Source organism: Lepisosteus oculatus, chromosome 5 (genome assembly GCF_040954835.1).
Source record: "Lepisosteus oculatus isolate fLepOcu1 chromosome 5, fLepOcu1.hap2, whole genome shotgun sequence".
Lineage (NCBI taxonomy): Eukaryota > Metazoa > Chordata > Actinopteri > Semionotiformes > Lepisosteidae > Lepisosteus > Lepisosteus oculatus.
In genome coordinates this window covers 56,286,621-56,302,220 of record NC_090700.1, presented here as the reverse complement: position 1 = coordinate 56,302,220, position 15,600 = coordinate 56,286,621, and the positions used below count along the sequence as shown (strand labels likewise).

Below are 15,600 nucleotides of genomic sequence, written 5' to 3'. Positions count from 1 at the left end.
GAAACCACTTTTAGAGGATGTCAGGTACAGTCTGTCCATCCATGTTGCTGAGATTCTTCAGGAAACATCTGGATGATAGCATGAAGACTCAGGGAGCTGCCTGCAGTGTGTAGTGCTTCTTTTGGTCTGTGCTGTGGAAGCACCTGCTTTGATTAGTATTGCAGTTTGTTTGTGTAAAATGCGTTTTTTTGAGGAATACTGAGAAAATAACCATGATGTGGCCTTGAGCTAGAAGCTCAGTCAGAAGCTACAGGAGGTCTCTTTCTGGGTAGTTCCAGGAGGCATGTAGGAACAAGCCTTGCTACAAGTGAAATACATGGAGAAATCACAAAGAAACAAAAATAAAGGGTCCTTTGGCTCAAGTTCATGGCTTATACCATCTGCCATGAGGGATGCTAGGGTCCTGGGCTCAGTGATTCCACATGTGACCTATGAAAGCTGCACTCTCAGTGAAGGCAGTAATGAAAACACGGTGGATTTCTGATTCCTTTCAGTCCCAAGGTTTAAGCTCACTCACCTGACAGGCCTGTTTTTCGAAGGCCTCCTCAGTGACCTGTAAATATCGGAACATTACAGGACAGAAATCTGATACCTTCTGTTGAAGTTAAATCTGATAAGTGTGAGCCCAACATATAACTAACAGTGTAAGAATGTAGGTACAAATTGTAACATTTTTTATGTTCTCAGAGGACTTTAACACTATTCCGGTCTTAGCAGGCGCCTTGCAAAATTTAACATGGATAAGTGCAAGGTAATGCATGCAGGGATATTATAAATGTCAGAGAAGTGATGAACAAGAAGTTATGATGTGTAGGAAAATTGCTTGTGTTGACTCATCACTTTCTTTATTTTTCATTAAGATCAAGAAATTAATTGGATAGACAGTTCTTGTACAATTAAAAATAAAGCAACGTGCTCTTGATATAAACGTATTGCTCAATTTTGGTCACTGTGGGGATTCCTGCTCTAGATGCAGTGTTAACAAAAAAAACAGGGATAATGCCTGGTCCGAAAGGATGTGGGACCGTAGTTTGTGGCCCCAAACAGAGACAATTGTATAGTGATTCAATATTCTGCAAGGTACTGAGCAATGCAATCTAGGGTACATTTTCAAGATTGCTGACTCGGGAAAAGAAGTGGGAATGAGGTCAAGGGGCATTTAGGACAAAACAGAAGGCATTCCTTTATACAAAAAGCTGCTTTGTTCGAGCTGCTTCCATGGGACCCTCTAAGGAAAGTTTCTCTCCTTATGTGCAACCCTTCTAATGTTGGTACCATCTTAAATAGAAAGAGGTTGTCTCCTTGTTGTGTTTGGAATATGAAGAAATAAAGGTACTGGAAAACCACAGATTGAAACAATAAAAGATTTTCCCATAGTTTCAGAACAAGTGGTACTATTTAATCAAATATGTATTTAAAATTAAGGATGTTATTAAAAGTTGAAGGAAATTAATTTAGGTATTCTATTTAAATTACATGGAAAGTCCCAAACAGGGCTCAAAGGTAATGACCTCTATCATTAAATGCAAACTTCACAGAGTATAATTAAAAGTGAAGTGAATATTCTCAGAGATTCAAATTTTACAGCCAATATTACTGTGTAGCATTAAAAAATTCCACTGTGAGTGATCAGGTTTCATGGGGTCTTGCTCTCTGTAGCATGTTGCTATGTGAACACAGAGGAATTGTGTACACAGCATACCTTACAAATTTGTGAAAATAGCTAAGCCTGCTTTATGAATCTACACAAATCAGATCTTAATACCCAAACAAGTAAAACCAAATGACTATGGCTGAAAAGTATTATGGGGTGGAAGAGGAGATGTCTAGAGAGTCTACCAGAGTTAAAAAACATGGGGTGCAGAACTAGAAATATCTGAGAGAAATAAGAAAATGTCAACAGCACATAGACACAGCAGTGAAATATGATATGATTGGACACGTGCGCGTCAATGGGAGTGATGCTGGTATACAGTAATATCTGACAGTCTGAGCCAGATGTTCCAATGAAAGAGGGAGCAGTATTGGAGACAAGGGGCAGCCCTGTGTGAGAACTGAGGGGACATGCCTGGTCAGAACCCAAACTGTGGAGCTGTTAGGCACTGTTGCACACAGGCAAATATGTGTTGATACTTAGTGCAGATACTTAGTGATAAAGCAGTTAGGAGCCAAACCTGGAACATTGTAGAACACCCCAGCCTTTTTAGTCTTAGACATATTGATATTCTCAATCCAGAATTCTTGAAAGCAGTGGGAAAATGGTGATTAGATATACAGGACAAGAGGATCAAAACTAAATATTTTTTGTCTTAACTCATGGATTTAAACAATTTAAACACACTGAATAATTATGTTTTAATGGGACCCCTGGGACTGACTGATCTGCCAATTAGGAGCACGTATTCTTAACTGCAAGCTCGTTTTCACACATTAGTGAATTAGATGAGAGAGTTGCGAAATAAATGTAACATGTCTTTATCAGCGCTAGTAAAGTAGAACTCTCCGTTTTTTAGACTCGCTCTCTGTCCTAGTCTGGCTGTGCTGCTCCTCTTTTCCAAACTGCAGGTGGTGGAGGGAGTCAAACCATTAACCACAGTGTTTCTTAAGTCGGTAGTATTACAAATGTTTGTTCCTTCTGAAGTCGTGGGAATTCCCAGAGTTGGATTTAAAAGTAAACTACGCTAAAAAAGGACTTGAGTGATCAAAAGCTTTTCTGGAATAGCAGTTTGGTTACAGCTTGCAAGTGAATAGTACAGGAAGATATTTTGTAGGACCTGGACTGTTTTCTTTTTAATGACTGTGGTTAAACAGGGTTCTGTGTTTTTGGTATTATTCTGAAATTATAAAACTAACATTTGAAACTTTGCTTAAAGTTTCACCTGTGTCGAAAAGTTGTTCTTTAGTGCACAGTCTTCTCATGAAAATATCACATTGAAAACTGTTCAAATTATGAAGATGCAATCTACTTTCAATCTGGTTTTACATGAGAATGTTAAATACTAAGATGTTTCAATTCATACCAGTCACACATTTACAATATGGTAAAAGTTTAAGATTTAAGATTTTATTGGAATGCATTGATAATAACAGATTTACAAAGGAGAGCAGTGTCTACAGTGCTGAATTATAGAAAAATAAAAATTGCAAGAATCGTGCAAAGGATGATCCATTTTGTTATTGTAAAACATTCATAGTCAAGCTAAGTCATACTGTATAATGTTATATAGTTAATTAAACTTATTTTTACTATTCTGTTTCTTTAGTGCACAGTATTTCAATTAATTCCATCTGTATGCTGTTACTGCTTCAAAATAAACATAATCATCTTTAAGGGCCCCAGAAGTTTCAGGCAGCCACAAAAGCATGAACAATTCTCATTCTCATACAGCTGTGTGAACGGTAATTTGTACAAAACTGCTTCAGCCTGCAGAAAAAGGCTCTTATTGCATAATAAAAAGAAACATATTTCGTGGAAATTTCTAGATTATACTTCACCTTTGACCTCTGTATTAAGACATAAGCTTTTTTTCATAAAAAACAGACCCTTTTCACAGAATTTGCTATTTTATTCCTTTTCTTCCTTGATCGTAAGGTCACCGGCAGGATAAATTAAATGATGGTCCTGTTGAACCAGCACATTTTTAAATCATGGAAAATTACTGATAAGTTTCAAATAATACATTAATTCACCTATCTGCATGGTTTTGGTCTGTAGGAGGAAACTGGAGGACCTGGAGGAAACCCACACAAACACGGGGAGAACATATAAACTTCACATAGGTAGCACCCCAGGAAGTGAACCTAGGGCCCCAGTTCTGTGAGGCAACAATGCTAACCATTGTGCAATATCTGGGACTGATACTTTGATACCAGCCTATGTTTATTAATGATCTCTGCCGGATTCCTTGAATTTTTCAGTGTGTTGTGATGTCAATGGCTGGCATGTTACTGTAGTTGTGCCACAGAACAGCTGTCATGAGTTAGGAAACTGTGGTGTTGTTTATATTAAGTTGTTCTACGTTGCCGTAAAATATGAAACAATTTGATTTTCTGCCAAATTGTGTTAGAAATTAATCTCATAGATCATAGATCCTATGAAGGATGACAATATGCTTGTTTAACATAATTTTTGTTTTTAATTTAAGATGAAACATATCCCTCAGTCCAGTTTCTGAATGATAAAATGTCTGCAGCTGTAGAAAGGAAGGGATCACTCTCTCATATTTTTAAATGTCCTGTCATTAGATTTCATGAGTTCTGTGAGTATTTTCACGGCCCACTATTAAATATAGCAACAACTAAAAAACTTCAGGAATAATAATTAAAAAAATGTATATGAACTTTAAGATGTTTAACATTTGCAAACTTTCCCCTAACGAATTGACCATGGTGCTGTCTTACTGTATCATGGCTCCGTCAGACCTACAGTACATTACCATTCCAATTGATCTGAAAGGTATGTTTTTGTGCCAGAGGAATTAAATGAGCACCAAAGTGCTTTCAGTTCTATTGTAATAACTGAAAGTGCTACATGATGATTTGGAAAACTACTGATGTTACCATAAAATATTATGCCTTTTTTCTCTTGGGGCATTTCTTATCCTTTCACCACCATCTTCATAATACCACAGGAGTTCAGTGCCTAAGACTTTGTAGGCTGTGCAGGGCGATTTTTTTCATTTGTTTGTCTTACAGCACAGAAAAGTGAGGGATTATAAAAATGCCTTCGGCTAGAAGCTCTTTCATTATGATCCTAGAAGGGGAAGATTTTACTGTCAAGTACTGAAGTAGCTAATTCGTAATGGAGATAGAGTGTCGAGATGCTGGTTGTGAGCAGCTGACATGGTATATAAGGTTTCATGCTCCTAGTATTCATTTTCATCATGCGATTTGGATCTTGTGGCACCAGGTGGGCTGTGTGTGGTGGCTGTTCAGAGAATGTGGACACCTCTGTCTTTCCTGGGACCCACCCAGTGTGTCTAAGCCTTGGGGCAGTGTTATGAGATCTGAACATTTCCAATGTTGCAGAAATTAATTACTTGTGTTCCTCTGAGTCTGAGGGTAGAGCATATTTAAACAACACAGTCACGCAAACCCAGTTACACACAAACACACATGCCACTGTTTAAAAGTCTTACACATTTTGCATTGTTCTACTCTGAGATTTTTTCCTTCTTAATAAACACAATTCTCTAGCGATCTTCTACAAAGTTTGTTCCTATTTTATTTTAAATGAACAACTATTCTTAATCAGCCTTTATTTTGTATTATATATAAAAAGTATCCTTCCAGCTTTATGGATGAGTAAATCTAAGAAATTGACTATATTTTGCATCAGCTGCTTATTAGTCATTGATCATAATGAAATCATGTTCAATAGCATTTCTGAAAAAGAAAGCATACAGTCAGAGGATCTTATCTGTACTAAGGGCTACTCAAGGACCCATCTTGAAAGAAGTGGAAGTCAGTGTGGCTGTGGTTATCATAATGCCTGCTCAGACCTGGACACGTCCACCTCTGTACTGATCCTGGCAATGGAATTATACCACTAACATACTGGGTGACAGATACACACTGGTTAGAATAGCTTGTCATAACCTCTCATTTAAAAACAAAAATGTATGTGAATTCCACAGAAAATATGCAGTAAGAATTCAGAAAATATATGAAGATAATTCATTCAGAAAATCATACAAAAGACTGTTCCAAAATGTCTAAATACAGTTTATAAAGTGCTTGAACTGGATTTTGAAAACGACAGTGAGTTAGTATCTTATAGTGCAGAAATAAATTAGAGATACATGATAAATTAGCCAGGTCAGATTATGTATTTCAAATGTATGATCTGTCACGACATTGTTTGTAAAATATTACATTATTTATATATACAGTAACCTATTTTCAAAGCCCTCCTTGTATTTGTGAAACTAACATTTCTGTCTTCCAGGCCACAGTATTCTGGTCGTATTTTTTCTTTGTATTTTTCCTTCACTTAGTGAAAACTCAGAGCCAATTTGGAGCTCACTCTGACTGTTGCCCTTGTGTTTTTTGGAGTGGGATCGGGAGATGTCTGAGTCACCCAGCTAACACAATGTGTGCCACTGTGTACAAGGAGGCAGCGTTGTCCCACAGGCACTGGCGGGCTCACAGGTGTCGCTTGCTATGCGCAGGCTCGCCGAAGCCGCAGTCGGTGCGGGGGTGCAGAGCCTCTCCCTCTCTGACTCCCACCTGGCGGAGCTGGACGGGGACACGCTGAGGCTCTTCGGACCCGGGGCGCTGGAGGCCCTGGAGCGTGGCTGGGGGGTGCAGACCGCTGGCGCCGTCACGGCCATCGCCTTCCGCTACATCGACTTCGACACCATCGTGCCCACCCTGCCGCGGATCCGTGTCAAGTTTCCCAATGTCAGGGTGAGTGGACAGCGGCGCCTGGGAAACGTGAGGCAGGAATGTGTCCTTGCTTGCACACTCAACCATAACTGGATTTCAAACTAGAGCCCTGTCTGTAGAATGGCAGGCTCCTGCAATAGTGGAGTTACTGTCCAATCACTGCTGTTAGATTCTCTAGTCTTTCTCTAGTCAGCCAGCAGCCATATCTCTCTGCAACTCACAGCTGGGAGCCCACTGAAGCTCAGCAGGTGTGAGCCTGGTCAGTACCTGGATGTGAGACCTCCTGGGAAAAACTAAGGTTGCTGCTGGAAGAGGTGTTAGTGGGGCCAGCAGGGGGCGCTCACCCCGCGGTCCATGTGGGTCCTAATGCCCCAGTATAGTGATGAGGACACTATACTGTAAACAGGTGCTGTCCTTCAGATGAGACGTAAAACCGAAGTCCTGACTCTCTGCAGTCATTAAAAATCCCAGGGTGTTTCTCGAAAAGAGTAGGGGTGTAATTCCGGCATTCTGGCCAAATTTCATCATATCACAATCCACCCAGCTCCCTTTGGAAACAAAGCGTCTGCTGAAGGAATTTAGGTTTCAAGTATAAGTCATTCTTTAATAGAACAAAAACTATATAGAAAAGTGTAGAGGTGTAACCCCAGCATCGTGGCCAAATTCCCATCGGCCCTTACCAGTCATGGCCTCCTAATAATCCCCATCTACAAATTGGCTTCATTACTCTGCTCTCCTCCCCACTCTCCCCACTCCCCACTCTCCTCCCCACTGAGAGCTGATGTGTGGTGAACGTGCTTTGAGTGGAGTGTCCAGAAAAGCGCTATATAAGTGTAAGCAATTATTATTATTATTATTCTCCTTGTAGCACTTGATCTTCTCAAACAGCAACATTAGCCGGCTGCCTCAGCTGGCCGCGCTGGCCCAGGTCAGGAGGCTGGACCAGCTGACTGTCCACCCCGAAGGCAATCCGGTGGTCAGCCTGGGGCTCTGGAGGTCCTTTGCCATCTACCGGCTCAACCACTTCAACCTACAGAGGATCAATGGCCTGGAGGTACAGTGCATTGCCGTACAGACAATCCCGTTAGAGTATATAGTACTTTTTCTATTACAGTTCTGTCAAATAAAGAAAACTAAAGTCAAAACACAGTACTAATACAAATAGCATCTAATGTAAAATTCTGTAAACAAGTATCTTCTGAGAAAACAATAATTATACATTCAAATTATATGGTAGCCATTACTCTGCTGTCTCCCTGCCCTTGATGTTGACGCAGCATTTCTGTTGATAGGTGACCATGAATGATGTTATAACAGCAGAGAGGCTGTTTGGTACCTTGGGCCACATTGCAGCGACTGAGACTCCACACTATCGCCTGCTTCTGCTCCTTGAAGAATCCAGGTAAAAAAGCAGAGTCTGCAACTGGTCTTTCTCCATACACAATCATAGCTTCATACAGTATACTGTATACACTCAATCGCATGTTGAAGGTGTAAGAAGGAAATAAGGAAGATTCTTACCTAATCCAAAACAATCATCAATCATGCAATCATGCAAAAATGTAAAGAGTATGCAGTTTTTTCCTTTATGCAGCCTTGATTGTTGAGGCTGGCTAACGGAATTGCAGGTTAAACAAAACAAGCCATAATGAAGACACAGTCTTATTATCAGACTGTGTGGATGCAATAACAGATATCCTGTGTTTAAGATGACCTCATATTCTCTCAGTTGTCAGTTTGTCATCTGCATGTGCCTGTGAATCATCACACTCCCACGAGAGGGCGGGGGACCCTTGTCAGCAGTGAGATGTGCCACTCACAATAATACAGTTTTGTTTAGAGCAGTGAGTACTCTGTCTTGTATAACAGTCAGCCTCCCCCTCTGGGCTGGACTTCATTCATATGGCCAAATGTCACTTCAGTCAAATACATTAAAGCTAAAAACATTCTAAACATGTTCAGTACAGGGATTGTCAACTTAATCTCAAATTGCATCCAACTTTTATTGAGGCTTTCTAAAGAGATATACTGTATGCTACCATAAATGTGGATTGAGAAAGTGCTGTTTTCCTAGTCTGTGTTGTTCTAGCAGAAGAACAAAATGCAACAAATTGTGCAGATTTTTGGTTCTAAAAAGATTCAAGCACTATGATGGGAATCTGAGCTGTTATAGCCCAAAATAAGCTTTTATGTGAGCAAAATTATGTGCCAAAATGAATGTATTATAAGGTTTTCCTACAGAGCATTAATATGATATACAGTTATAGTTTGGTTTTGAGAGCACTGCTGACAGATCTTTAAATCTGAAAGACCCTTCAAGAATAACTTTTCAACATAGTGGCTTCTTTGTATCATCTTAAATTAGATATTATATGTAATTGCATGAGATAAAAAGAGCTTAAAAGCAGATTGTCTACCTTAACATCATGTGAAGACTGGTATTACGACCCATCCTTATGCTGTATACCTCTAGCTCTTGGAAACTAGCCTTGTTGTTCCGCATGTACAGTGTCTCCCTGGTTATACTGTTAGGAATTATACACAGCTGCCACTCTCCAACACCTCTGCCTAGTATTCTAGGATTTCACATTTATTTCGGTGATTACACAAATCGATCATACAAAGCAGTCAAGACAGTAACATCTCTGTTATAAAGTGCATAGCTGAAATTCTGTCAGGGATGGCCACATGCTGGACACAAATCCTGATCAAACACTGGTTTTGTTATTTGTCTCTAAATGGGAATTTTTTTTTTTGTCTTTTACAAGAAAACCTGATGAGTACTGTATATTCAGCCCAGCAAATTGCCAGGCACTATTAGCTTAATTATTCAACAATCTCATCATGCGTTTCTTCAACGATCACACAGTGTCCACTTGAAGTCCACATGAATCTTGGCAGGTTTTCTTCTCATGACCGTACATATACAGAAGAGTGCTCTGTTTCTGTCTCTTTATTTCCACTTGTGGCCCACAATCATTGTATTGTAGCTGAACGTATTTTAAATTAGTACTGTGGCATTGTGTAATTTTAATATTATTCTTGTTCCACAGTCTTAAGGCTAATGTTAAAGCTATTCATTATGACTAAATTTAATTAATGCAGTATATAAATTAGTTCAGACACATTTAATTCAGTTTATTAAAACATGCACATCATTTAAAAAATGTTGTGTGTGGTGATTTTGTGTCTGGATGGAGAAGCTGATTCCCAGACTGTGCATGAATGCTGGGCAGGTGTCAGCCCTACCATGAAATTATGCCAACATCTGTTCTTTTTGTGAAATTACGTATTTGTGTTTGTGTTGTTAAAAGACAGTCATTTTATTGATTTCAGTCAGAATTTACTTTCTTACCTTTTAACAACACAGAGTGCCTATCATGAACAGCTTGTGGGTGTTTGCTGTCACGGTGTACTATTTAGAAATACTTTTCAGTCCTGTGCTGGTACAATACTTTTCAACCAGCTGTGCTGGCAGCTGGTTCTCTGCACCTTGTAGACTGCATATGGAAACCCACATGGTCGCATGCCTCACCAATCTGGCTGGGAGGAAAAGGATGTGTCTGTTCTGCAGCTTAGTCAAGGGGAATCCCAGCTCCCCTGGGACACAGGGACTTGGGAAATTGGGAATCTTCAGCGTGAGGGACACTGAGGTGTCTGTGAGGGTGCTTGACATGACAAGTGCTATTAATAAGAAAAACAGAACATAACACTATTGTGAGATATGCAAGATGACATTACAACACCTTAAGGCAGCCCTTGCCTGTTTACACTTATAAAGACCAAGAAATATCATATAGATTCAACTAAAAGAAGCATTGAACCACAGTTTAATAAAAATAGAATGACCGGAAGGATGCACAATCAGAGATTCCCGAACCAATCGAATGTCACTTGACACACAGGCACTGCTCCACAGCAGATTTGATGTGTTACGATAATTGTTTTTAAACTTTTGTGAATGTATAATTATTTTTAATATATGTCAATAAATTACATATTTTCTTGTTTCAGATGTTATACTGAAATTACAAGTGAAACTTTGTTTTAAAACATTTAATTGAAATAATTTCTGCATGTTTAAAACCCAGTAAACGGCAATTATCAACAGTTAGTCTTTGCAGCATGATGGCAGTGAAATGACATGTTTGGGAAATATCTTGGCTCTGACAGAGCGTGCCGGATGAGGATGATGGGAGGGCCCATCCGCTCTCCTTCCAGCCTGTGTGGAGACAGGCCTCTGCCACTTCCAGCGTGTGTGAAGTTAAATTCAAAACATATCATGGCTCTGAAGTCACAAGTATCGTGCGTTGAGGTACTATAATTACTGATTGAAAAGCTAACTATATCACAAAGGAATTATCAGAAAATGCAAGTGTGCATTAAAGGTGTTTGAAGTGCTTCAAAGCTTCATTAAGAAAGTGGAACAGCAAAAAACAAACCATTTTAAACACAAGTAGTACAGTAGAATCCTGGCCATGTCTGTCATTCTTGTATTCTAGTCTGCAGGATTAAGAAGGTATTGGCTTGGTTACAGGCTCCTGAATAGTATAGGAGGAATGAAAATGATGCATCTAAAGAATTTGCAGAATTGGACAACACAACCAAGTTCATTGTCTCCAGGGAATTTCAAAGGCTGGATGCCAGTCAGCCCATCGGACTCTGGCTTATACTGTACCAAGGAGAAATCTGCTCTCTTTGGCTGCTGGAAACAGAATTTGCTCTCACTCTGGGAGCTTGGCACCCAGACTTGTGAACCAGAGAGTTCACACAACAAGAAGGAAAAAGGAAGGGCTGTCTTAATTCTTGTCAGATAGATGCATGTTTGTGTAAAGGGCTCAAACCTTGCAAAATATCTGTGATGGAAATATTTTTGCCTGATTCATGAAAAATATGTCCAAAAAAGAACAGACCACAGAACTACCAGTACAAAGTGCAGCAACAGCACTAAGTGAGTTTTTTACAACTTTAGACAAACCTTATATGCTGAGGAGGGTAGTTGTTATTCTTTTACTTGGAAATTCATGGCACACTTCGCTCATATTTTAGACGTTAAGAAAACAATATCTACAGGTATGATGATTTTTTTATGTTTGCACATTGAATAGTTGGCTCCTCCATTTTAATATATATTTTAAAACCATAAAATATGCTGAATCTTTATAAAATACTTTTAATAATGTAATCAGGGTAAATCAATGTCTGAAAAAAGCATTATCTTTATTTCCCTGTAGAAAACCGAAGTAGACTTTAGTCCAACTATAGCTAATAAATCTGTCTTTGTGTACTTAAATGAAAACTACTACAGTACTGAGACTTGATTTGAAGATATGCTTCAAGGTAGAAGACCTTTGTCAAGGCTTTTCTTAAAATATATATTAATATAAATACATTGCAATGTATGTTTTGTGATGTTTATAGGATTTTCACTTGCAAAAAGCAGTGGAAGCCTTCCATGCACCGTGTCTGTGTGCTCACTCACTGTACAGCACAGTACGTGTGTGATTCGAATTGAATTGGGCTGTTCTAGCTCCCAAGCTATAGGTTGATGTCTTTCTCTAATGTGATGCATGCGTTTAATAAAACAAATAGTTCAACACACAAAATATGGCAGAAATTACACTTTGCTAATCCCTTTCTGAATGCAGCCAGGCGTGTTTCTGTGTAAAGCACACCGATCCGAGAAAGTCAGGTGTTGTAACCAATCTGTGTTATTACAATGCACTATTGTAAACCCTCTGAGTGCAGATGCTGCTCCCAGAACATGATCTTAATTCTTTCCATACTTGAACAAGCTGATGTGGATTGCTGGAGCATGAGGAATTACAATTGATTTTTTTTTAAATGAGAATAAAGATTTGGCTATGACTAATATTATTTCCAAAATTACTGTAAGGCCGGATGTATTAAATATAAAACTCAAATTATTTTAAAACCTACTTCTCTGCCTTACGATATTGAACAGCTTTAGGAGGGCAGTGGCCTCTTTGCCTGGGTGCAGCTTGGCTGCCTGGTTGTGCGTTTCAGGCGATGAGTGGGACACGAAGGGTCCCAGGTCCCTGACAGGGGGTGGGATCACCCCAGGAACAATATTCCAATGGAGAAGCCACAGCTACTTGCAAAGCCCACTTTCTCAAGTGCTAGAGAAAGAAAAGATTGCCAATCCAAAACCAAATTATCTTCATGCTTATGCAGGAATAACCTGCATGGCATATATTGTGAGAAAAAACTGCTTTTCTACTCAATCATGATTAAAAAATAGTTTGTTTCTTTAAAGTTATCCTCGTTATTTTTATTTAAATTTTGTTAACATTGAAAATAAATGCATAATATTCTCAGCATATGGTAAAAATCTGAACATGATAATGATATCAATGATATTGTTAGCATGATCTAATTTGGTTATAATGATAATTGATGTTAAATTGTTGATAAATGATAATAATTAATCCCATTACATCTTGGGTATGTCTTTGGTGTCACTGGTCCAAAACATATCCTGGACTGTGTCCTGTAAAACTCCTCTTTTATAGTTGGAAATGTCTGCTCCATGATGTTCTTACTGCTGTTTGTGCCTGTTTTACTTCCTTTATTTGAAACGTTGGAATGCTGCAGCCCTTATAATCACATATGTGTGTGTATGTGTCTGTGATAATTATAAAGATTTACAGCTTGCACAAACTTGCCCCTGTACACCCCTGAGCATGTCTCTTAACCACAATCTAAAATTACAAACAGAAAATAAGGTTTAAGAATACATCCTAAATATTCTTTGCAATACGTTTGCTAGAAATATGGTACATGAATCAGTTATTTTGGTTTCAATTGTCTCAGAAAGATTTAGATCTGTAAATGCTATGTACTCTTTCGAAAATATTTTACTTACAATTAAGGATATCTGTTTGTTTTTATGTTCCGAACTGCAATTTTTAAAGCTTGGCTGTTTTTTAAGACACGATTCCAAGAGTCTTACAGCGGCTGTATCTGTGCACACTGTCAATGGGGTCTGTGCGTGGCAGGAGGACTCCAGATTTCACTCAGAGCCCTGCTGTTAAGTGTTTCCTGCTGGCGGCAGGCTCCCCAGGGAAGAGGTGGGACCTGGCATCCTCATGCACTCTTCAGCTCAGCCAAGAGCACTTGAAGAATGTCACAGCAGGTTATTAAAACACAACTTTTGAAGAAAAACAGGATTAGATGGTCTACAGTTTATTCTTTACAATCATAACGCCTCCCAATTTAGATAATGAACCTTAAAAAATGTTGGCTTCCGCAGCACTGGAAGTTGCAAAGATGAAAAATGGTCGTCTTTAGCGCTAACTTCCAGATCTGTGGAAGCCTCATCCATGCGCCACCCAACTGGAGGACAATGCTGAGGCACGTCGGCCAGCTCCACAACCCTGCCATTGAGTGTGTCCTGGGCTTAGTGTATCATGATTAAGAGAGAGAAAAGATCGGAAATAGTGAGATAATAATAATATTAGGGATATTAGGCTTGTGAGGATTATTGTTAGCAGTAGTATTATTAAAGTTGGCTGTAACAGATTCCCACAGGCACACAAAACACACAGAAAATGATAAAGATGGCGACTGAGCATTAATTACAGATCAAATGCTTAAACCATAGCAGTTTCCAAGCAGAAGAGCAGTTCCTTGGATGTGAGGTTCCAAGCTCAGGATTCTCCACAGGGAGAATGCACTCACATGCCGGACATGCTACTAGCTCTGTTGTGTCTTGCTGTCCTGAGGGAAAATGGGATATTCCTAATGTGAGGAAGTTTACTTTCCTTCATAAAACAAGGGTTATCTGAGAAAACAAAAGAATGTTGGTTAAATTAGGTGTCAGAGTCAGAAACAAATTTTGCTCACGACTGCATGTCAAAATAGCTCTGACCCTCTCTCTGGTCATGCAAAACACCTTAGACTTCTGCTCTTTATTGAACTTCAGGGCTTAATGATGGGAGTGAATCAATTATTGTCTTAATGACCCTCCTCTAAACCGTGCATGTCTGTGGCTATCCAGGGCTAGGACTCTGGCACTGCAGCAGAGTAATTAGTAGTAATTAGAGGCACAGGTGCAGGGTTTTGGCCATCATAATGGTAATGAGCTAAAACACACAGCCAGCCTCAACCTAAGTACGTATGATGGAGGATAATCTCGCCTGTTCCCTGTTTTAGGTTCAGTGAAGTGCACAGGGATAGCAGCACAGTCAAGAAGAGCACAAGCATTGCAGTGTTCTGGGTGATGAAGACCTAATCAAGAACAACAGCTGTGACTATGGTGCAGTTGTGTTTACTAGCAAGGGGCATTTAAATAAGAGAAATCTGCGTGAAATACCAACAGAACACATCCCCTGTTCCATCTTCACATGAATTAGTAGTTTACACTAAATTTAATGTCTTGGCTCTATTTCAGCGATATGGAACAGGTGTCCCATGATTTTGCCTCCCGGGGTCAGTTTTCCATATGGCTTTATTTGTGCACAATTACAGACTGGAGCTGAAGCACAGTGTTTCTGCACTATTTAATTTTTTACAGGTGTTCAATTTTGATATCCACTTTTCCACTTTGTGCAAATTCCTGTGGAACATAATGTATCAATTTAAAGTAATGCTGTCATGTCCAATGAATAATTTCAATAAAAATATTCCAAATATAAAAAGTATAGAACTCATCCAGTATATATCACATGTCCAATCAGTCTGGTTGTGATTTATTCTCTGAGCGGTATCCTTGATGAGAGTATAGATTCTGTGGGAAGCTGTGTTTAGTGCTGGTCAAGAGGCGTATTTTTAAGATACACCAATCATTTCCCTTTACAAGTCACTTTTTAATTATAACTTGATCTTCAAATGGATCTGAACACCTTATGGTGAAGGAACAGGATATCTGCCTTGATTGCACTCTTTCAGATAAGTAAATGATTCACTTATAGGAGATGTCTACCCAATGGGTGTCAAAAAACAGGGTAGGATGCCAGTGTTGAGGTGCAATGCAGTTATTAATCTGAAGAAGTTGCCCAAGTCTGTTTGTAAGCTGCAGATGTGGATTTAGAAGCATAAAAGGGATGAGAAAACTCTTATGATAACATGATGCCACAAAACAACAATTTATTTGCAAAGATTCATATGTTGTTAACACCAGATATTGTAAGTCACTCTGGGCCATATGCTCTGCTCCAGAAGGCCTGTTTCCTCTGATTAGGCTGAACTTCA

General features: G+C 39.2%; 1 protein-coding gene across 1 annotated transcript in view; it reads left to right on the top strand.

Annotated features, from left to right (window-relative positions):
* The window catches only part of LOC102694672 (leucine-rich repeat-containing protein 49), a 109,494-nt gene that overhangs the window by 82,768 nt on the left and 11,126 nt on the right, over nucleotides 1-15,600 (top strand). The window contains exons 14-16 of the mRNA XM_015343365.2: nucleotides 6,171-6,408; nucleotides 7,256-7,441; nucleotides 7,680-7,789. Of these exons, the coding sequence (XP_015198851.2) occupies nucleotides 6,171-6,408; nucleotides 7,256-7,441; nucleotides 7,680-7,789 (534 nt within the window). The remainder of the gene's footprint in view (nucleotides 1-6,170; nucleotides 6,409-7,255; nucleotides 7,442-7,679; nucleotides 7,790-15,600) is intronic.